General features: G+C 36.4%; 1 protein-coding gene across 5 annotated transcripts; it reads right to left on the minus strand.

Annotated features, from left to right (window-relative positions):
- Window positions 1-116: 116 nt before the first annotated feature.
- LOC120005744 (calcium-transporting ATPase 8, plasma membrane-type-like) lies at window positions 117-20,911 on the minus strand. 5 transcript variants are annotated; one of them, XM_038855548.1, is made up of 36 exons: window positions 20,836-20,910; window positions 20,671-20,729; window positions 19,786-19,962; window positions 19,053-19,169; window positions 18,897-18,936; window positions 18,010-18,119; window positions 17,788-17,919; window positions 17,573-17,662; window positions 15,195-15,264; window positions 12,828-12,898; window positions 11,499-11,582; window positions 11,338-11,415; window positions 10,629-10,700; window positions 10,313-10,396; window positions 10,143-10,225; window positions 9,942-10,050; window positions 9,779-9,834; window positions 9,407-9,449; window positions 9,241-9,324; window positions 8,664-8,801; window positions 8,515-8,580; window positions 8,286-8,384; window positions 6,398-6,508; window positions 5,980-6,150; window positions 5,378-5,437; window positions 4,362-4,526; window positions 3,842-3,958; window positions 3,252-3,350; window positions 2,750-2,887; window positions 2,538-2,638; window positions 2,422-2,467; window positions 2,175-2,309; window positions 1,082-1,189; window positions 908-999; window positions 629-723; window positions 117-535 (listed from the first exon to the last, which is right to left on the minus strand). In XM_038855548.1, the coding sequence occupies exons 3-36, from the start codon at window positions 19,951-19,953 to the stop codon at window positions 531-533; spliced, it is 3,237 nt and encodes a 1,078-aa protein (XP_038711476.1). In that variant the 5' UTR covers window positions 19,954-19,962; window positions 20,671-20,729; window positions 20,836-20,910; the 3' UTR covers window positions 117-530. The 5 variants fall into 5 exon arrangements, with proteins under 5 accessions (XP_038711476.1, XP_038711477.1, XP_038711475.1 ...); XM_038855549.1 differs by having other exon boundaries at window positions 20,675-20,911; XM_038855547.1 differs by having other exon boundaries at window positions 20,671-20,911.
- Between the last annotated feature and the right edge of the window lie 1,354 nt (window positions 20,912-22,265).

Genomic DNA, 22,265 nt, shown 5'->3' on the forward strand with positions numbered 1-22,265 from the left:
ATGAATCTCACTTGAATTAGGTATCTTATTCCAGCTTCAGGGAATACATAAAAGTAATGAAAATTAATGCCCGAAAATTAATGAAAATTAATGCAGGATTACAAAACAAGCAACCATAAATACATCACCTGACTAAATCAATCAAAAGAAAACATAATCACACCATTAACATATTATGTATTAAAGAGTCGTCAATTTTGTACATAAGAAAAAAGCCTTCCTCCCATGAATTCATTGGTCTGAATCTAACAGCATACCAACAAAAAAAAACTGCATGAAAACCCAAACACCCAAAAAAAAAAACAAAAACCGATGGGTAGATGGCTTAACAGAGGCCACTTCTTCTGTTAGTCATGTTGTTAGTAGTGGACATCTAAAGATGGTAAGCTGAAGTTATATCAAACTCCTTGGCCCTTGCAACTCTGTTGTATAAATTTGAGAAGGTAAGAAGGTACGTCCGGAATAACCCACTCAGTCAGCAAAGTTGAAAAGTACAAACTGATGTTACTACAGCAAGAAATCTTCAGTGCCTAACCTGAAAATCCGCAAGAAATAATTTATCAGACAACTGCTAGAGCGCTGCTACGTCAAAATGTGACAAAAGGATTATAAAAGATGGTATACTTACTCTCAGAATTTCTCTTTCCACGACTTCTTGTAAAGAACTCATGCAATGGAGTTTCGGGAACAGGTATCAGCTTTCCAACTACAGCAAGAGGCCAACTATGGACAAAAACAGAAAAGCAGCGGCATCAGAAGATAAGTTCAGTTAATAACGTGTTGACTGCAGCCAAACTCCTTTAAGCAATAAATTGCCAACAATCAAAATTATCCATTGTTTCCAATTCACGTGCCAATTATCTCACATGATAAAATCATAAATTTTAGAATTTTACTTCAAGCTGACCTGATAGCAGCAATAACAATCGAAATCAGCCATTGTTGCCAATTCAGTCTAACTGTAGAAGTAAATTTCCCAAGAAAGAAAATGATCATAACCTACACAACAAGAAGAAAGTCATAAGTCAGTCAAGACAAACTCTCCAAGCCAAACCAGACAGAAAAAGTTCATAAATTTCACCTGAAGAACAACAGTGAACCCCACTATTCCAATAAAGAGAGGGTTTTTAGTAAGCCCTTTAAAAATATTTTTCTGGTCCGGCTTTCTAGCATTAAACTCATTAAAGACCTGCAGAAACAAATGATTAGTTCATTTTCATTCTTCACATTAACTATAAAAAAAGAGAGAGTAAAGAACAAGGGAAACAACACTTATTGTTACAGACTTGTGCAATTCCACTTAGAGCAAAATGGGCAGCAGCAGTAAGCCATAAATCAAAAGGCTTGCAGACGACAAAACAACATAAATTCATTTGTAAGGTGAGCAAAGTTGGCAACCACAATGCTCAACATTAAAGACTAAACTAAGTCACTAAGGTCAGTTTGATCCTACTTCGCAATCCTTCTCTAGCACAGTACTCAAAGAAAAATGACTTACGTTGCCTGGCCAGAACAGCCTTCCCCTTCTGACCCTGCCAATCACATCTTTTATGCATTAAGGAGGGCATAGGGAAAAACAGCTGTAGGACAGTGAATCCAGAAGATGGTTGCTGTTGAGATGGTTTCCTCAACAGCTCATGGTGGTGAACTTATTTGGAGTTGTTCATTTCAAATGTTCAAGAATTAGTGTTACTTCACCAGTCCATCCCTCGTCAAGTGCAGCTTCCTTTTTATTTCTCCCTTGTAGCCGTTACCCAAATTTGCACGAATGTGTCTTCACCACACTCCCCTACCCCCAATTAAAATAATAAATAATAAAAAAAAAACCCTGTGCGCAACCAATCCTGTTGTAAGGCTGTTCCATCAGCTGATTCATTAGTTGGGAATCTCTATCTGTTATTGTTTTCCATCTACATCATCTATGATAAAAAAAAAAAGTATACAACACCCGCGCACAAAGCTACCACAGTGGTGGGGTTAGAACAAGCAAGATATACGTAGACCTTACCCCACACGATATGCTAAAAAGTTGTTTCAATTAAACCTTTGAATTCTAGGTCACACCACTGTAACTCCACCACTGGGCCACATGTTTGCACATCTATATGATATAGAGGGGAAAAAAACCCCTCTTTCTTATGCCTTCTAATAGACATATTTTTCAGTTGACTTACCTGGCAGAGGACAAAAGCATTGAATATCAATGTATTCTTCACTTTGTTCGCATGCTCAATGTTGTCATGCACCAAATCTAGTATACTCCTCCCCCGGAAATTGAGGACAAGTAATACAGACACTTGATAAAAAGCCTGAAAATGCCAGACCACATTAAAGAAGGAATGACAGAACGTTCTACAAAAGGATAATTGACTTAATGTGATGGTCATGGTAAAAGAACAATGGATGACAATAAATGTATACCTGTATTAACAGGTTCCTCCACATGATATTAGTTATAAGAGGCTCCCTAAAACACACATATCAATCAGCACATTTTAAGGCCATCAATACTTCAAAAGTATAAAACGAACTCTTACCTTCGACCAACTGGAGGCCTATGCATAAGATGATCTGTTGGTGGTTCAGTAGCCAATGCTAGCGCTCCAAGGGTGTCCATAATCAGATTAACCCAGAGAAGCTGTGAGAAAAGAACAGATTAAGTTCATTCATTTATATATGCCAGCAACTGCGGGCCCTCCCAACAAGATTTACCGGGGGGGGAAGATGAGTGCCTTATGAGCAAACAAACCTGCACAGCATTTAGTGGAACATTGCCAGAAGAAACTGCAGCCGCAACATTTATAACAAGAGCAGCAACATTGACTGTAAGCTGAAACTGTATGAACTTCTGAATATTTGCGTATACAGATCGGCCCCATCTAACAACCTACATTAACCATAAATTCAGAACTATAATAAATATGCTACTTTGAACACTATAATAGTTGGCTCATAAAAGCTCATTATCCAGGGCAAGTTTTGTTTAAGCAATTACATATTGAAAAGAAAATTTATACAGCTAACCTAATGTGCAGAAAAAATAAACACAAGATAATGATTGCGAGAACAAGAAACCAAAATATCTGGAAGGCATACCTCATCAAAAGAAAATATTCCCAATAATCACATTAACTGTCAATCAACCATAATTCTATGCACCACAATCAGGGAAGGTATCAATGCTTTCCTTTCCCAAGTAGTAAGACTTCCAACACATGAAAAACAATAGATCAAAAATATTAGGGACCAACCTTCACAACTGAGGCAAAATTGTCATCCAAGATAATAATATCTGAGCTTTCTTTAGCTACTTCTGTCCCTTGAATGCCCATAGCAAGACCTATATCAGCCTGGAAACCCAAAATGATACGATTACAGAAGTGTTCTTGATTGCAGAAAATCAACAAATATGTAATCATCAAGACACTATATTAAAAAAAGAAGCTAATTAGCAAGATAACTCAAGACAATATGGAGCCTAAGATACAACTGTGTGAGAAAAGCGACTGGGGGTCAAGCCCTCAGTCAAACCACTGTTGCAAAATGACCTATTCCTGCTACAATGACATGCATTCATTCTCAAAACAAAGATGCTCAAAACCTGGAAATATGATTCGTCATTTGATCGCATACACAAAACTACAAAAAATAAATACAAAGGAAAATATTCCAATCTCTTACATCCTTACAAACCAATTTGTTTAAATGCATCTCAAAAAGGTAGATCATAAAACATCCAGATACTTCTTGTCCAACAGATTCAGAGATCCCCAATTCTCAATCGACTCCAACAAAATGCCATAAAACATTATATCCAGCAAAGAATAACATGCTGCCAAACCTGATTTAATGCCGGAGCATCATTAGTGCCATCACCGGTTACAGCCACAACATGTCCCCGATTTTTCAGTGCTTGCACAAGCAGAAGCTTGTCATTAGGAGAAGATCGTCCCATAACCTATCCATCAACAGAAAATTAGTATCTTCTAACCAGTTCCTGAGCTAAAACTTTGACATGGGTGAGAGGACATGTACGTGCATGTTCTATACAAGATTTATATGAAGGACAAACAGTGATGTAAAAGATTAACCAAAAATATAGTTACAGAAGCTTCACTTTTATCCACATTGTTGTTATAAAAAACAATGCAGGACCAAGGGTTCTTCGAAGAACGTAAAAGTTAAGCCATCTAGCTAGGCCAGGGGGCACAGGCTCACCCTCACTCCATTTTTTTTTAATTTTTGAGCACTACCCTGCTGCCTCCATAATTGCCTCTTAACAAAAGTTACAATTAGAATAAGGACAGACAAAAAAAAAATGAATACAGGAAGAACAACATTTTAGCATACTTAATTCATACCGATATCTTCTCAGAAATCTCTTCTCTTTGTTCATCTGATAGAGCACGAAACACTCTTCCTTCAATAATATTGGGCTCCACAGCATCTTCCTCTGAAAAAAGTATCCCACATTCCAAAGCAATTGCTCTAGCAGTCTGGATATTGTCACCGGTGACCATGCGCACCTACATGTCAAAGTAGACAGTTCTATCTGATTATTAATCATAGGACACGACGAAATACTACATCAATATTAGGAAGCAGGATTTACTACAGTACAATGAAGAACTTCATGATTCTGATCAATGCAATTCAAACCGGTAGATGAAGGATAAAACAACCCAACCAGAAATGATTTAATGTACTTCATAAAATCTGCATCTTTACATTTTACATAGTGGAGAAATTTCTTAGCAAACAATCTACTTAACTTCCATGCATGAAGAAAGCAATCATTTCAAATAGCTGCCAGTAGCAATCCTCCACTAAATAAAAACTAATTGTGCACAACATGAAACAACAGGCATCCACAACAAAAAAATGATAATAATCAAGAGACTTAGGAAAGAAAAAAGGCGTAACACTGACCATGAAACAGTCAAAAACATAAAAAATAATGCCACAATTACTTGGTTTAGATAACAATATCTCTTATCAAAATCTAAAAATGATTGTGATTTCTACCCAACAATAAAGATATTTTGGTCTAACATCATGTGTCCTTGGTCACTCATTAATTACGAATAAAAGCGTGGCAGGATTGATTTCTTTGTATTTCTCTGTCTTATCTATGTTAAGCGTATTCTGGTACTTCTGAATTATGCTGGAACGGCTTCAGTTGGAAGAGCAGGGTTAAATCAGGTCTGGTGTTATTACCATGCTGCACTACGATAGACCTTTCCAGCCTTACGAGAAACAATTGGTGATGATAAATGGCATGTCAAATATAGTCACAAAAATATAGTAATATTCAAGGTTATACAACAAGCCTTCATGATTATACTATACCAAGTTAAAACTCGAAAACCGGAAATACCTTCACACCAGCATTTTGACATAGTCTCACTGATTCTTTGACACCAGGCCTACATGGATCCTGCAAGCATTTTCCATAAAAGTTAGTACACTTCAAAAAAATATTAAAAATTAAAAAATATAATATAGAAAGCCAGTATGACCATGACAAGCTGCCTTATGTCGGTTCACTAATAACATTATGGAGAATGTCAAGCACAATATTACTCTACAACAGTTACAAGCAAAAATAATAACCTCATAATTTCTCTTGTATGAGGAAACATGAAAAAGAATGAAAATGCGTCAAAACAAAGAAGAGTATTGAAAATGCGTCAAAACAAAGAAGAGTATTAAAAACAGTAGGCATCATCTTCCATACAAAAGCAATAAAGGTACCGGATTATTCTGGCATTGCAGTGTTCTGACATATTATTTTAACACATTGAAACTGATGTATGTATAATTCAGAAACAAACAGAATGCGAAGAACAATAAAGTAAGAGATTCCTGTTAACACCCTAAATCAAAAGAGAATAATCAATTCACAGACATTTCTGAATATATTTGAGTCAGAAATTACAAAAAATTTAACTTCTAACTGGGTTTTCAGGGCATGAATACCTTAATACCAACAATAGCCAGCAAAATAAGATCATCTTCGGGCAATTTCCACTGAGATAGCTGCTCTTCATCAACTGGAATTTCGCTTCTCTCGAATGGTCTATATGCAATGGCAACACAACGCAAACTACTAGCAGCCATATCTTCAATAGCTTTCTTAAAAAAATTCACCTACAAACCAAGATCAGCTTAAATAGAAGGCCCTGCTGATGATATTATATATAATTTTCAAGTCATATAATGCAGTTCTATCATTGCGCTAATATGCAGTGTAGAAATCACATTTCTGACTAAAAATTAAACCACAAAACATACTTCAACAATTTTCACAATAGAATAAAAAAAAACTATTTCAAATTTTGAAAACCTGATCTTGTATATTAGAAAGAGACAGACAGAGTCAACTAGTTCTCCAAACCTTGCTGTAATCCATCACCACCGTATGGTCATTTTCATCAATGTACTTAGTACATGAAGATAAGATGATTTCTGCAGCCCCCTTCCAGTGTATATGGACTTGACTGTCAGGCTGTAAGCAAAACAAAAGAACTATTCAACCATGAGTAAGAAAATGCAGAAATCGAATTAGATATTCCATAAATAATAAACAGTATGTACTTGTAACCCCCCAGAACATAAAATAGCTTGACCATTTGAAACCTTAATGAAATCGGACAAACTTTCAAAAGAAAAATAAGCAAGAGTATGCTTTTCCATTTTATTCTTTTGAAGCTTCGGTAAAGTCACGTCAAATATCTTTAAATCATCCATAAACCTGAAAGGTCCCAAAGATATCTGGATATCAACAATCAAGCAAAACGATGAAAAATAAACGTTATCTTCCACTCAGTCATATATATCTCAAATAGGACAGCAAATAATCAACTTGTTCAGATTAAAAGGGATGAAATCTCATTGAATTCAATCATGCTTCATAAGGTTAGGTTTACATGATCCCCTTATCTTTTTTGAATGCAAAAGGAAGATATTTTCAGGGCCACAAGGAAGGTGAAGCCCAAGGGGTAGGTACAAGAAAGAAACAAAGACACCGAGAAAAAAAAAAACAGAACGTTAGGTAACCACTAGCCTAAATGCTATCTAAAAGTTTGTTAACAAATACTGGAAATACAGCATTTGCCAATAGAGAGCCAATAGTATATGAAAGAGCCTAAGCCAGATTTCTTACTCCATTAGATTCTTCTGTTTTTTTCCAATCAAAGAAGACTGACATCCCCATCTACCCTATCTCTGCAAAGATACCTGTTACCTCCACGCTATAATTTCTTAAGCTAAGTTACTACTGACCAACCATCAATACCCTTGAGGTTCCGGGTAGTGGACCAGATTCTCCTAGTCCAGGTGCAGTGGAGGAAATTTTGATTAAAGGATTTTTTGTCTTACTTGCACAAAGTGGATCTCTAAGAGAGGGAAAGGCCTCTTTTTTGGGACTATCCATGGCGAGAATTTCCTTGCATATGGGTTCCCAAGAAAAGAACGAGACCCTTAGAGATATATTAGGCTATTAGCTTCCCAAATTTAATGACAACGGAAGTGAGCATCTACCATAGTTGCGCACCTCTTGTCACTCATAATTAAAGGGTGCAATACCTTTTTTCCTATTTCAATGCAAAAGAACTTGAAAGCGTCACTTAGCAAGTGCAACCCAAACAGATAGACAGTACAAATACCAGATACAATACAAATCAACAAAAAAAGAGTTACAATACATGCTCGGCATTCACTAAAATGTGGATAATTTTTCAATCCGCAGACTACCCCATGGTCACAGCTCTCTCTTTTCCTATGTATGGGTAAAGATCTATTGACAGATGTCAGAAAATGATGGATCCATCCAGAGAAACTGCTATTGAAATGATATTTGGGTTTCTGTTTTATCTCCTGATCAACAAAATATACATAATCTGGAACTAGTTCTGCTAGTTAACTATTTACGTAGCAATTCTTAAATTATCTCAATTCATTTGGAAAAGAAAAGTCCACCTTTTCAAAATTAAATCTGTAGCCACATTAATTTCCTATCTTTTGATTCTTATCACACCGCAAATATGCTGGACCTGTCTACCAAACCAGAACCAAAAAATGCAACAGAAGGAATCAAACCTAGGACCCATCCTTGTACAAGAATAGTAAAGTTTGTGAGGCATAACGTTTCAAGACATCATGCAACCTAAGAAATTTGGATTTTAATACGACAAGAAAATGCATAACAGTACACAATTTTGTAAAGCTACCATCTCTATGAAGTACATGAAACCATGAAAATGATCAATTTGCAATCCCATTACCAATTCCAGAGCCACGCCGCCTCTCTTTTTCTCAGAGTTGAATGGGAAGACGTGGATAATAGTAGATTCTGACCGAACAGCTTCAAAATCCATCCCAAGCTGTTGATGAGGAAGTACTCAACCAGATTAATTTTACAAAGAAAATTTTATAGTGTCATCAGGTCTCCTGATGACATATAGCATGAATAATCAAGAAATATTGGATTGGGGGACGAAGGGTGGGAAATACCTTGACTGCCCAAGTGAGAATTGTCTTCTCTGTTGGAGATCCAGAAACCTCTGCTTCTCCTCCACCCTACTCAAAACCAGCAACCGCATAAAGCAAATATTATATGTCGTACTACTTGGATTTTCACTCAATAACTCTTCCAAACCTACCTCGGGGACAAATACACTGCCATTCGTATTCTGTGCAATGCCTTCAATGAGCAGGGATGTAAGCAGGGGAGATAACTCCAACCAGCTGTCTGGAGATTCAACTTTTTTCCCACCAACACAAGCCACTACCACCGTCATCTGTACATAAAGAGAAACATGTCAACGCATTGTGGAAAGAAATAAGCGGCTTTTTTTGGACTCTCGACCGTACAACATAGAAATTATGTAGTGACTCTATTCCACAAATCGAACCCCTTCATAGTCTAGTGGATTGAATTGGTACAATCAACAACAAAAAGGTGCACACTAATTTGAATTTCAAAATATTTATTCAGCACTGTTTGATTCCTAAGTTTTAAAATGAACTACACCTTACTTCTTTATTTTATGCTCCGTCTACAATGAAAAGGGCAATGCCAATGAAGCAACTGAGCAGTAGGAAGAAAAGGGCTTTGTAAAAGTCTACCAAACTTATGGCTGCAAAAATATGCATATACACCAGAATCCATGCTTGAAATAAATCATCAAGCAACATGAGCCTAAAGACTAAATCAAGAATATGCTAAAACATATGGACCTGATTCATAGTTAAGGTTCCAGTCTTGTCACTACAAATTGTAGTTGCACTGCCCATGGTTTCACAGGCAGAAAGCCTCCGCACCTGCAACATAACTTCTATTCTTAGAATGGATTTAGTGCCAATGTCTGACAGAAGCATGACTGAAAGTGAAAGTAATTCATACCAAAGCCTTATCTGCCATCATTTTCCTCATTGAGTAGGCAAGGCTGCCCAAAGGAAAGGATGAAAGGAAGAGATAAGACAAAAGGAAAAAATGTACAAAAATGAGAAACAAGATGAAGGAAATATACAAGATATTGAAGTAATCTACAGGTATAAAGTGCACACGAGCATTAATAATCACAAGAGCTAATCATCAGCATTCAGCCATATGTATGGAGTCTAGGATTAATGCGCTGAAAGAAAGCACTATGGGACAGCATAAACACTATGGGTGAAACAGAGATAGCTATTCAAAATTTATCAAGATAGGCAACTTAAATTACGCGACAGAGATGTAACAGAAAGCAAGACAACATTGCAAGAAAGAACTTACGTTAAAGTAACGGCTAGAGGGAGCCCCTCCGGCACTGCTACTACAACAATCGTGACCTATATATAAGATTTTAATATTAGTTTAACACAAAGACTAGCTGCTCATTATAATGAAAATCGTAGTTATTTCATAGCCATAAAACAGAATCTGTAGCTGCACATACCGCAACAGTAATAATTTTAATGGTTCCGTCTATGGCTTGTCCAACTTTTGTCTTGCCAGCAACAAACTGAACGCTTCCATCTGGATTCTTGGTATGGCCAGTAAAGTATCTGGACAAATTGTACAAATGTCTCATGTCTAACGACTTTCCGGGAAAAACAAATGATGGGTAGGACAGGTTTTTAACCAACATCTGACTTACCTGGCAAGAAGGACAATTAAAACAACAAATGCAACTGTGAGTCCAACAATGCCAATGAAAGTTGCAACCCCATTTAAGCGTACCTATCAGAAGTCAATTGACAATAAACATAACATGTACAAGGTGTTAAAGCATTAGTTAAATTTTTTTTTAAAAAAAACAATGCTAACCTGCAAAGGAGTTTCTTCCCCTGTGTCTTCAGCAATACTAGCCATAAGCAATCCCCATTCAGTATTAATACCAACACTGGTTACCTACAAAAAGAAGATAGAGAAGGGAGGTGGTAGATCAAATGTCCAATAGCGACGGACAACTCCAATTTGCAACACCTTCTCTAAATAGTTTGGCACAAAAAGAAGAAGAGCTTCAAGCTTCCTCGTAGCAGTTTCCACAACAATTTTAAATTCTTAAGGTGTACAGTCCAGATGCAGCAGTTCATATAATATCAACACTCAGAAAAGTAAATGATAGATACGATTAATTTACCAGCATAGTTCCGCTACCATCTGCTATTTTGCATCCAGACATCAGAAATGGATCTTTGGAACCCTTGTGAATCTAAAAGAGAGAAAGGGGGGAAATTACAGCAATCATTCATAAAATACATAATATATGCTTACATTAACATGGAAAAGCAATTACCATATTAAGGTGTATGGTGTAAGAATAAATTAAAACCCTTCCTAATTGTTTGGACTGAATCACCACATCCACATTCATTAAATGCTGTAAGAATATGTATATATGATGTGAAATGTCCCAACCTAACAAGTTAGCCTATTGGGTTGAATGACAAAATAACTAATTTTAACATGGCATCGGAGCAGGAGATATTGGGTTCAAACCTTAGCTTCCGCAATTTAAACTCATATTTATTGTTTCCCCAAGTGTGGGCCTTTGTGTGTGTCTGTTGTCCCCCAAGTGAGGGCCTTGTTTGAGAATAGTCCGGCCCTTGTTTGTAGTGCCCAGCCCACACATGAGAGGGAAGTGAGGGCCTTGTTTGAGAATAGTCCGGACCTTGTTTGTAGTGCCCAGCCCACACGTGAGAGGGAAAGGAATATATATGTAAAATGCCCCAACCCAACAAGTTAACTTATTGGGATAAAGGAAAAAATATCTAATCTTAACAAATTCAATGGAATTTACCCATCAAAGAAAAAAATAATACTAAGAATATTTCTAGAGGAAGGCTTACAATCTTGCTCTCTCCTGTCATGCTAGATTCATCAATTGCAAAAGAATGACCAGAAACTAAAACACCATCTGCAGGGACCTATAATTCAATATAGGATGCCATGTCAGTAACAAGTTAAAGATGCAAGGGATTAGATGCAACAAAATGAAAGAAACACTTACTTGATCACCGATGTTCAGAGGAACAACATCACCGACCACAATATCATATATTGAAATTTCTACTCTTCGACCCCCTCTAACAACCTACAAAAATGGTCACAAACCATAAACTCACAAAAAAAAAAGTGAACATGTGGTCCAGTGGTGGGTGCAACCTATTCTACAAGGGTGTAAAAAATTCAATTCCTAGAAATAATCTCTCCACATATTATGTGGGGGTAAGGTGTGCGCACATCTTGCTTGTCCCCGACACCACCCATTGCGAGAGCCTTGTGCACGGGTGTTGTTTACTTTTAATGTAGTTAAGGGCACAAGGGCAATTAACTGCAATTCTGCAAAGAGCTGCCATAGCTCGAGTGTGAAATGCAAAAGCACAACCATATGCTTCAACAAAACAAGCACATAATTGTAAGAAAATAAAAACATTTCCCAGAACAGAGAGTTTCATTCATTAAACAATTGGATGGCCATAACCTCCACCAGTCCTCTCATTTGTTTTAACGGTTTGGTCTTCCCCAAATTCTTTTTGTTCCTCTATTCTAACCAGTTATCTAAAAGCACAAAGGCATCTCCCTTTTGCAGACCCTTACCCCTTCTTAAGAATCAACAAAAATGGAACAGCCTTTCAGGCAACTACTACACGTCTAAATTGTTATTCAATGCATTTTTTAAAACAAATAGACATCAGAATCATCCATCAATGGCCGAGAAAAATTCAAATTCCGCGCCAAAGCATGCAGTAAAAAAATGATATATTTTTGTAATACGTACAACCACCGTAGCAAACTATGGGTTTTTTTCCCATGAAATCTACCAAAATTCGACCTTAAGAAATTGTAATAATAGACAAATTTTGCTTAGGACATTCTAACTTATAATGCACAGGTTGGTACGAAGCAACTTTGATGCGAGCAAAGGAAATTTATATGTTGTTAACCTAGTAGTTTGACAATCAACTCTCTTTTTCCAGTCACAATCAGTGACAACAGAATATATAGCCTTTGTTAGAATATTACCCATGGATAAAGCCAACAATTGAAAGCATCTGACCCCTTCAAGCCCACAACCATTCTCAAAGACATAACTATATGCAGAGTTATGTTCAACAACAGCTAATGAATATAGAACAAATTATACTTGTGCCCTAAAATTCTAAGAAGTGGCACTGTCTTTTCTTTTGCATTTACAAAAAATGAAAGTACAATTTCTGCAACAGAATGCACTGTCTTTAAAACTAAAATAAATAATCTCTTTACTCTGTAGTATGCACTCCATGCACATTTTATCCCAAACTATAATCAAGAAGTAATCCACAAAACAACAACAAACCTCTAAACGGATATTTCTCTTCTCCTCATTTAGATTTTGGAACTGAAGAGATTGTTTATAATCACTTATAGCTGCAGCCAAGAAAGGGAAACATGTAAGTGCACAAATCTACCCCAATAAAAACAAAAGGTATAGCTCCTACTATTATCTGTGTTTACAGATGACGAGCCTCAAAAGATGGCAGAACATCAAATGGCACACATCAATAACTAAATGTAGAGGGTGTAAAAAAAGATAATTGCAGCACAAGACGTCTCCTCTCTTTGACCACCTAAGAGGAACATGAAGCTAGTTGACAGAAGAAGAGCATCCTATAATTTTACTCTTTTTTAAAAAAAAATGTGATCTAATTGAAGGGGAATCAAAGAGCCCCGTAGACATTAAATCTAGGCAATCAACGATCTCATAACTCATGTAACGAACGATCGCATAGCTCATTATGAGTGAATATATAAAAAAGTAACACATTGTAAGCAGGCCATAGCTTTAGCACCAAAATTCATCAGGGAAATCAGCTTCTTAGTTGACTCTCATATACTTGAAACAAAATTACAACATGGCCATCTCCACACATGGAACACTTATGTGTCCTATCACATCTACTCTCCAATCAAAACCACATCATGCCTATAGGAAAGGCTTACCCTTTTCCGTGGTTGGTGGGGAAGTAGTCTTAGAAATTTCACATTAAAATTTAAACTTTGAAATTGTGCTTAATATAAAAGAAAGGAAGTAAAACCCACTACACAAGGTTCATGCAATGGAGGCCAGATTGGGGAGAGGCAGATATATGCTGCACTGCTTCTGTAGTGCAGAAAACTTGTTTTGTGGTTTGAACTCTGTAACTGTGTCAAAGTTTGGAAGGAAAATTGTAGGGATAATGAGACCCCAAAGCAAGGGGAGGTAAACTTTTTCCCCCTCCCCCTCCCCCACCCCCACCAACCACACAACCTCAAAGTTAATAAATATTAAATACTATGTAGAGCCTAAGGGAAATGACAACATGCACACAAAAGATATAAGACCACCTGATTACATGCCACTCAAACTAATAAATACTACTTTAGCTCTTCACCTCAACCCTTGTCGCATTTTAAATTTTACATCATAAAGAAAGTAATTACAATAGAAGTCTTGAGGACAAATCCGGTAAAACTGATATTTGTGATAAAAATAACGCACAAAATGAACACCTTATCCAGCAGTAGAAGTTAGTCTCAAGAAAATTACTAACATTGTGGCATAGGACAGCTTTCACTGACCTCGTATTAAAGTGTTCTTGCGAGGGATTTTAAGCAATTAGGGTCAAATCAAGGGTTTGGATGATTAGGGCTTGAAAGAACTTGAAATTAAGGCTTAAAAAACTTAAAATCAGATCTGAAATAGTAGAAAAATTAGAGAGAACAAAGAAAAGAAAGATAGTTAACTGATAACCTAACCAAAGCATCACACAATCGAAAAGAAAGTCACATGTTTAAAAGTAATCTCAATATTATTCATTCATCATTATCATCATTCTTGAGGGATTACATCCACATATGTATATATAAAGACTCTTTAGTGAGGAATTCTCCTATAAGTACTCAAAGTAAGGACTTAAAATAAGTACAGCTTTTTGACCATTGATTTAACTGAAATGACTAGTGGGACCCACTGTTTTGGGTCCCACATGTTTTAAATCAATGGTGAAAACATGTGTACTTATTTTAAGTCCTTACTTTGAGTACTTATAGGAGAATTCCTCGCTCTTTAGTAATCCTAATTCTATAAAACTTCCTTCAAACAATACTAGATTTCCTAAAAAGTAAATTAATAAGATTCCAATTATAGCAATGGCTTGACTTAGGAAAATAAATAATGAAAGACTAATAGAAATACTCAGTAATATAAATTTTGAAATTCCAGAATACCTGGAAATTCCAACAATACCCCTACCTCTAGAACTTAAACAATACATTATCAAAACTGAGCCAATAATTAACTAAGTTTAAGAACATATAAAAATAAGACTTAATGTTAACTAGAGTAGGATCTATAAACTTGTGGATAAGCCATGAATCTACATAGTGTAGATATTTGATTTTACTCTTTTGAGACCTCTTTAGCTCTCGTACCACAGTGATGCGTTAGCTGATCTAAAACATATTATTCTAGAAAAACTGATGATTAACCGAACAGATTACCACAATCTGTCATTCAAAAATCAGAATGACAACATCCTATCAAAAAATCTATAGATGTTAATTGACATAAAACAACAAAAAAACGCATTTAATCCAACTATAACCATGTTCAAAACTGTGAAAAACAGCATAAAGTACAGATGTAATTCAAATATTTCACTAACATTAGTATCCAACTTCATACCTGTGACAACAATCACAAGAAGAACTGCAAAAGCAATGCTTCCCCCATCATACCATCCTTCCTTGATGCCCTATTAAGAGAAATAACGCAGAAGGCATGAAATCACGACACCGACAAAAAATTAAGAAAGATAAATTCATCTTCAGCTGTATGGAAAGGACCTAAAGACAACAGAAAAGAAAGAATAAGGCAAAAGCAATCTTTTTTCTTCAAATGCAAAAAAGAGAACCCAAAGAGGGACACTAATAAACTGCAGCCAGAAAAGCAAATCTAGGGTACAAAGGAGAAATCTGTGTAGAAATGAGAAAACAACAGAGAAAGGAAAGAGAACAATAAAGTTCTTAAGTTATATCAGGTGATTGCAATGCCTTGGTACCCAAATTAAAGAGCCAATTGTCTATTAACTTATCCTTGCTCACAAGAGCCTTTTCTTCCTTTCCAGCCATACTAATGAACAACTGATCATAGGAATGGTATGGAAAAATGTTTCCTCTTGCCAGAAAGCAACCTCCAAGCAATCAGCTCTCCAGCCGTGTTTTCACTCCTAACCCAATTATATCCCATCATCTGCCTATTTGTTTGCCAAATATTTCCAATCATCCAGGATAGAAGAATGTGATTGATTGAATTTTCATCCCTCTTCTAAATACTTCTATTATTGATGGCTAGTTCTTTCCTTGTTAAGATTTTATTCCACACTAATTTACCCATAAAAATTTTTTTTGTAATTTTATGAGGGATTTTAGCTTTCATAACCAATCCAACAGAAAATCAGCTCTCACTAGGTGTTGTTTATGCTGAACCAACTCATTATAGAAGAAAAAAACCTTTTGTATATCATTAATTCTTGGAGATGTCCCTACAGGGAGGGGGTGGGGGAAGGAAGGCAGCACAATGACTCGAGATAGAGCAAGTATGCAGAAATCCAAATAAAGACTAAACATGAAGCAAAAACATAAGGATAATAAAGAAATGGCACACAAATTCCAGACCATCTATGATTTAAAAAAATTTATGATTTCTACAGTAACCACCAACTGTTAAACAATTAGCCGTTTTATAGGGACAAACATAACATAGCTGCAAAAGATCCTACAAAAATATCCAGTGACAAATAAAAAAGCCTTCACCTATTTTCCTAGCAGAGTCCAGGACTCAAGGATTGCATCAATTCAAGTATTGAATCAATGACTCTTAACATCAACTTAGTAAAAATCTTGGCTACATTTACTCTCCATCTGTTACAGTGGTGTTCTAGAGAGCAGAGACATTATCATTGTTAGAATATGGTATAAATGATGTGACATGCCCCAAATCAACAACTTAACTAATTGGGTTGGATGGCAAAGTAACTAATCTTTACAGGGTATCGGAGCAGGAGGTCTTGGGTTCAAACCTTAGTCTCTACAATTTAAACCCCCAATTTATTGTTGCCCCAAGTGTGGGCCTTTGTGAGAGGAGAGCCCCTAGTGTTGTGAAAGGAGAACCCCTAGTGTTGGGCCTCGTTTGTTGTTCATGTGTTGGGCTGTCAGATTGTCCAACCCACACGTGAGGGGGAGTGTTAGAATATGGTATGAATGATATGAAATGCCCTAATCCAACAAGTTAACTTATTGGGTTGGATAACAAAGTAACTAATCTTTACAATCATTAAAAAAACATTCTATTGCGAGTTTAAAAGCTCTTTTAGGACAAGCCCCTTTTACGCTTTTGCAAGAAAGGGAAAATAAGAAGGAAAAAAAGGAGTTAGGCAAAACTCTTGGAGAACCTGTCATCATCTACCAATTTAAAACCAAATGGACATTTTAGCATGTAGAGTTCCATTTCTATCTACCAATTTCAAATGTAAGAAATATTCCAATCAGATATGTGTATCATTAGTAGTATCACAGTATCAGACCAGCCCTACTCTTTTATCATTTTTGCTTACACAATCTTTATCAAAGCCCTTATCCCCAAAGCTCTTTCTTGTAAAGTACCTCACCATAAGTCAAGATCATACCAAACAGGCTTGCTCCTTAGCAAGCCTCTTAGTCATTACTTACTTCCTTGAAGAAATCAGAAGGCCAAAAGTAACAAGTACCCGTTTTTCCTACAGCAGCAAGTTAAAATTCAAAACTAAGTGAGAAATAAAACTATCTAGGAACTCTTTTTTTTTTTTTTTTGGGAAGTTTACCATATCCAAGATATAAGTTAGGATATCAATCAAAACTTCAAATTTAAGATGAGAACCCACAAATTATTAAGCTATCGTGGACAACAAAAAAGTTTTGAGAATTACAAAACATTCCGCATAAAATTTGAAGCATTGAGAAATCTTTTTGCATCACACACAAATAGAAGGGAAACACAATAAACTGTTCCATGAGCTTGCTCACCTCTGTCTTTATTCCCAATCCCAAGGAAGCTGCCGCAGCTATCATCAAGATGATAAGAGTAAGGTCTTGGCAAGCTTCCCAAAGAAACGTCTACGAACAAATCAGAAAGAAAATGACTACGCCAATATATACTTTCCCCAAGCATAAAAAACAGGGGAATCCATAACTTAGGAGGAAAACTAGTAGAGTAACAAAACTTTGCTCGAAAAAATTACCAAAAAATTCTTTCCTTTCTTTTGAGGATAGGTATTTGATCCAAACACAATCTTCCTTTTCTGTAAATCAGTATCATCCCCAGAAATCCCTTTGTCTATATCTGTTTTTAACATATCCGATAGCCCCTTAACCTGATGCAGAGGCACAAAAATGATGAGACTACAAAAGAAATTATAAAATAATGCACTAATTAACTCTAACATGGGATATGCTAGACTTGCCCCCCCATATTGATGTAAGGTATTAAGATCATGATCCCTGGTCAGTGTAGAAAGTTGGTCTTGTCCAATTGCAAAATCGCCATCAGGTGTTGGACGAAATTTTGGGATATCTGACAACAAAAGGCAAAATCTCTCTCATCACATCACTTAGTACACGTTTTCAAACAACATTGTGCTGTAAGAACACCTAAAAAACAGTATATCACCGATCATCATGTAAACGGACAGATTTATATGAAAAGTAGCCCAACTAAAAAACAAAGACACATCAAAGAAATTTTACTAGTGACAATATTGGCATTTGGTATATTCAAATTTGAAATACAAGGACAAGAAGGTCGTAAATGATTTGAATGTGAAGAAAGAACCATGAGACAGCAACATCACTAATTTAAACATTAAACCACGAGGCTACAGCAACCTCATTGATCTCGTACTTCAGGAAGAAATCTAGGTATCGCACCTAATCAGAACTAAAATCTTCTCACCACTTGACTAAATGTATTCATTTTACAAAATTAAATCAAGTTAATACTTGCTATGGTCACAACAAGATGAATAGGTAAAGATATGAAGAGATCTACACATTCTCTCTGTGTTTTTTTTCTTCAAGCAGGGGATATACGCATCAACTCAAATACATTATAAGTAACAAATCAAGATTCAACAAGTTGGCACAAAATGGTCATGAAGAACAAAATCCCTCAAGAAGTATTGAAGAACTTGAGGTCCCTATTTTGATTATGAAGCCGAGACATTTGATATTACCTAAGAAACAAAACGAACATACAAGAAATGTTGAATGAATCGAACAGCAGCCACAACACATAATTGGCGAATCAAAAACAAACACAGCACACATGAGGAAAACCCCAAAAAAAAAGTACCATTTATGAGTTCCCCAACTTCTTTGAAACGAAGCGCGGCCTAATAAAGGGAAAAAAAAGAAAAAAAGAAAGAAAGAAGAGAACAACAAAATCGGAATATTAGTATGCCTTCCATCATAACGCAAAACAGAACATTTAGTTATAGCATCTGTATACATGTATGGCCAGCACATGTGCTCCAATCTTCCTCAAACCATGCTTCTTCTCTTCTTCCTTTTTCAAGTCCAGGGTGTACCGGAATCGACGAGAAGCATTGAGCACAAGTGCTGCTTGCTGCAAAAGATATGGTTCAGTAAGTACACAAACATACGAAAATCCTTATTTTTTGTTTGTGTACTCCCTGACCTGTTAATAAGATCAAGAAGACAAGAATTACAACTTTACAAGTTCTATTTCAGGTGATTAGATTTATTAAGATTATATGTAAAGAGTGATTTAAGGTTCTCAAAACTTCCTTATTCACTATTTTATAACCACCTGACATATTGTTTGGTGCGTCAATTCAAAACCATAATATTAGAATCAAGCAGCCTTGAATACATCATATGAGTACTCAGACATTGATAAAAACTTACACTAGAAAATATGACTTAATGAACTTTGCAGCAATGGCTACATATAGTTGTCAAAATAGAGTAAGACAGAGCGAGAACAATAAGGTGAGCCTCACCAAGAAACAGCAGCAATGTTTCACAAACCCTATTATTATTCCTTTCCAGGGAAAAACAAAAACTCCAGAGTCCAAATTGAAAGAACACTAGGTAATATGTTTACTTGCCAAAGTTAGATGCTACACATACTCTGCATTCAGAATACAAATACCTAATAAATAAGTACAACCAAAAATAGCAACATCACATATAAACCGATAGAAGTAGAGTAATAATACCCTCCACCGGCGCAGACGCTCAACAGGAGCATTCTTGGTGCTGGGGATGTTGAAATGGCTGGAGCACGACCCGTCTTCCAAATTCTTGTCGAAGTCAGCCGAGCGGCTGCTTCCGGCCTCCACGTCCAGGTGCCGCCGATATGGCGACTCCTTGAATGAGGTAGTCATATTTGGTCACTGTCGCAGGAGAGATGGCACGGTCAGACTATATACTTTCCGAAACACTTCACCATTACTTGCTTTTCACTCTTTATGTTGTTTTTTCTCTCTCCCTTCCTTTTTCTCTCTCATTAATTATCTCAATTCTTCAGAAAAATAACATCAACCTAATTTTAAATTTTCCAGTTCTCGAAACGGTCCTTTTTCCCAGAAAATTTTTTTTTTGCAAGGCGTTGGTGTAGACACACTCTCTCCACTCTGGAGGCCGACACCTCCACAACAAACAAATCACCGACGGAGGACACGAATCCTCCACGATTCGACGTTATCGTCATCGTTTAACACGTATAAAACGACAAACAAAGAAAAAAACAAAATCAAAATGCTTTTACTGTACAAAACACACAGAAATTCGAAGAATGCCTGCGTTACAGAGTTTTTTCTTGTTCTTTTTAAAATTGCAAAAAACTAATTTCAAAAGTTTCTGTTCAAGAAACAGTTCTCGTTTTCCAGAGAAGGTTTTTCCTGCCAAAACGATTTCTGTAAACGCACTCTCTCCACACCGGAGACAGACTGAGAAGACCGAGGACATGAATCATCAAAAATACGACGCTTTCCTAAATCCTAATCATTTAACACGTATAAAATGACGAACGAAGAAAAACAACAAAATCAAAACGCGCACAGTACAAACTACAAAACACACAGAAATTCGAACAATATTACCTGCGTTACAATCTCTGTCTTCTTCTTGTTCTTATTCTCCTTCAAAACAACAAACTGTGCTGCAAATCAATGTAGCAATAACAGCTAGCGATGAGCATTTGAGCTGCTACTTATAGTGAAAAGCAAAAGGTGTGTGGTGGAAAATCAATTGATTTAGGTGATTACTTGGATTGGAAGCAAGTGGAGTCTGGAGATATGCTTTCCTTTTTAGGCTTAGTGTCCGATATTCATATTCTTTGGAAAAAATGGAGAATTTATATAGTGTAGAATCTGTTCATTCTTGACTAATCGTGAAAAAAGGTTAATTATACTTTACACACCGAAAGATATGACTGGTTATATTTCAATCATCCAAAGAAATTTTATTACAAACTCGTCATCAAACTCGAACAGATTTGATATTGTTTCGGTTAGGATTTTTACTGAGGTGGCATCCAGGTAACTATTATTGATCGATATATACTTACGTGGCAATATAAAATATTTTTAAAAAAATAATTTGGTTTGACTTGGCATTATTTTTTTGTTTATCTCCTACACCCTTTATTTTCATCTTCTTCGTAGAAGTAGACTAGATTCCTCAAAATCAAAATCAAGAAATGGTGATGGACAAACAATCTTGAGCAGAAGTCACGGTTCATAAATGATCATAGAACTTCTAAGCTAAATCTACAACTCTTTCTTCCATCATCACCCACAACTCTCTTCCCCATCACCCCTCACCAGATCTTCTCTAAACCACGATTTGACTCACATATGGGTTCCTTTTGGGATCACTTCGAACTCACTTCTCGAAGAGAGAGTTTGACTACTTCACTGTGATGGGGTCACACGTACATTAAGAGCTATCCATCCACTAGTCCGAGTCGAACTCACCACCGACACCGCCATCAAATTAAGAGAGTCGAAACCCAGCTGTATGGTGAGCCGTGCGCGGGAACTAAAACCCCGTTTCTTCGGCATCTCCACCGTCAGACACCTGAAATGGGTCTTCGCAAGAGACGCGTGAGAAAGAAAGTGGGTTTGCCGACGGTGACATTCCTCATCACTTCAAGTTCCTCTTTTCGCCGTTGTTGGAGCTGAAGATTTGTACAAGATATTGAGATGGTGTTCATCAATTTTGATGGCAGATTATTTTTTATTAATTTTCTTTTTGGAAAATCTAGTTGGAAATTCCAAATCACTTGTCAAAGCTTATCCTTGTTGCCACCTAAGCAGATATTGATCCAAATTTGTTGAATGGATCTCACGTCAACGAAAGCCTACCCGTTACTATAGCAATTGTGACCAAATTTTTAAAAACTCCCATTTTAAAAAAATGAATGGCAACTTTGTAACAAAAAAAAAAGTTATAGATGTTAAATATGAACCACCTATATCTTTTCAATAATAAAAAGGTATAATTAACCCGTGGAAAACTTGAAATCCTCAGATATTTTCGCAGATATTTTTTCAATAACCGAAAGTTATAAGGGAGAGTTAGAGCGAACCGGACGGCAGTGGCCGTGAATCAGCGAATCATGCTTCGTGTCATCAAGCGGATAATCCGTGACTTAAACGCGTAAAGAATAACATGCGTTGTGACTTTGCGTAGG

Source organism: Tripterygium wilfordii, chromosome 9 (genome assembly GCF_013401445.1).
Source record: "Tripterygium wilfordii isolate XIE 37 chromosome 9, ASM1340144v1, whole genome shotgun sequence".
Classification (NCBI taxonomy): domain Eukaryota; kingdom Viridiplantae; phylum Streptophyta; class Magnoliopsida; order Celastrales; family Celastraceae; genus Tripterygium; species Tripterygium wilfordii.

What these genes read in the sequence shown, in the direction of transcription:
- LOC120005744 (XM_038855549.1), bottom strand. Translation starts at nt 19,953, where the DNA reads ATGACTACCTCATTCAAGGAGTCGCCATATCGGCGGCACCTGGACGTG. An exon ending in TGGTGATGGATTACAGCAAG is followed by an intron (nt 6,151 to 6,397) that starts GTTTGGAGAACT and finishes CTTGGTTTGTAG; the next exon opens with GTGAATTTTTTTAAGAAAGC. An exon ending in TTCCACTAAATGCTGTGCAG is followed by an intron (nt 2,639 to 2,749) that starts GTTTGTTTGCTC and finishes CTTTTCTCACAG; the next exon opens with CTTCTCTGGGTTAATCTGAT.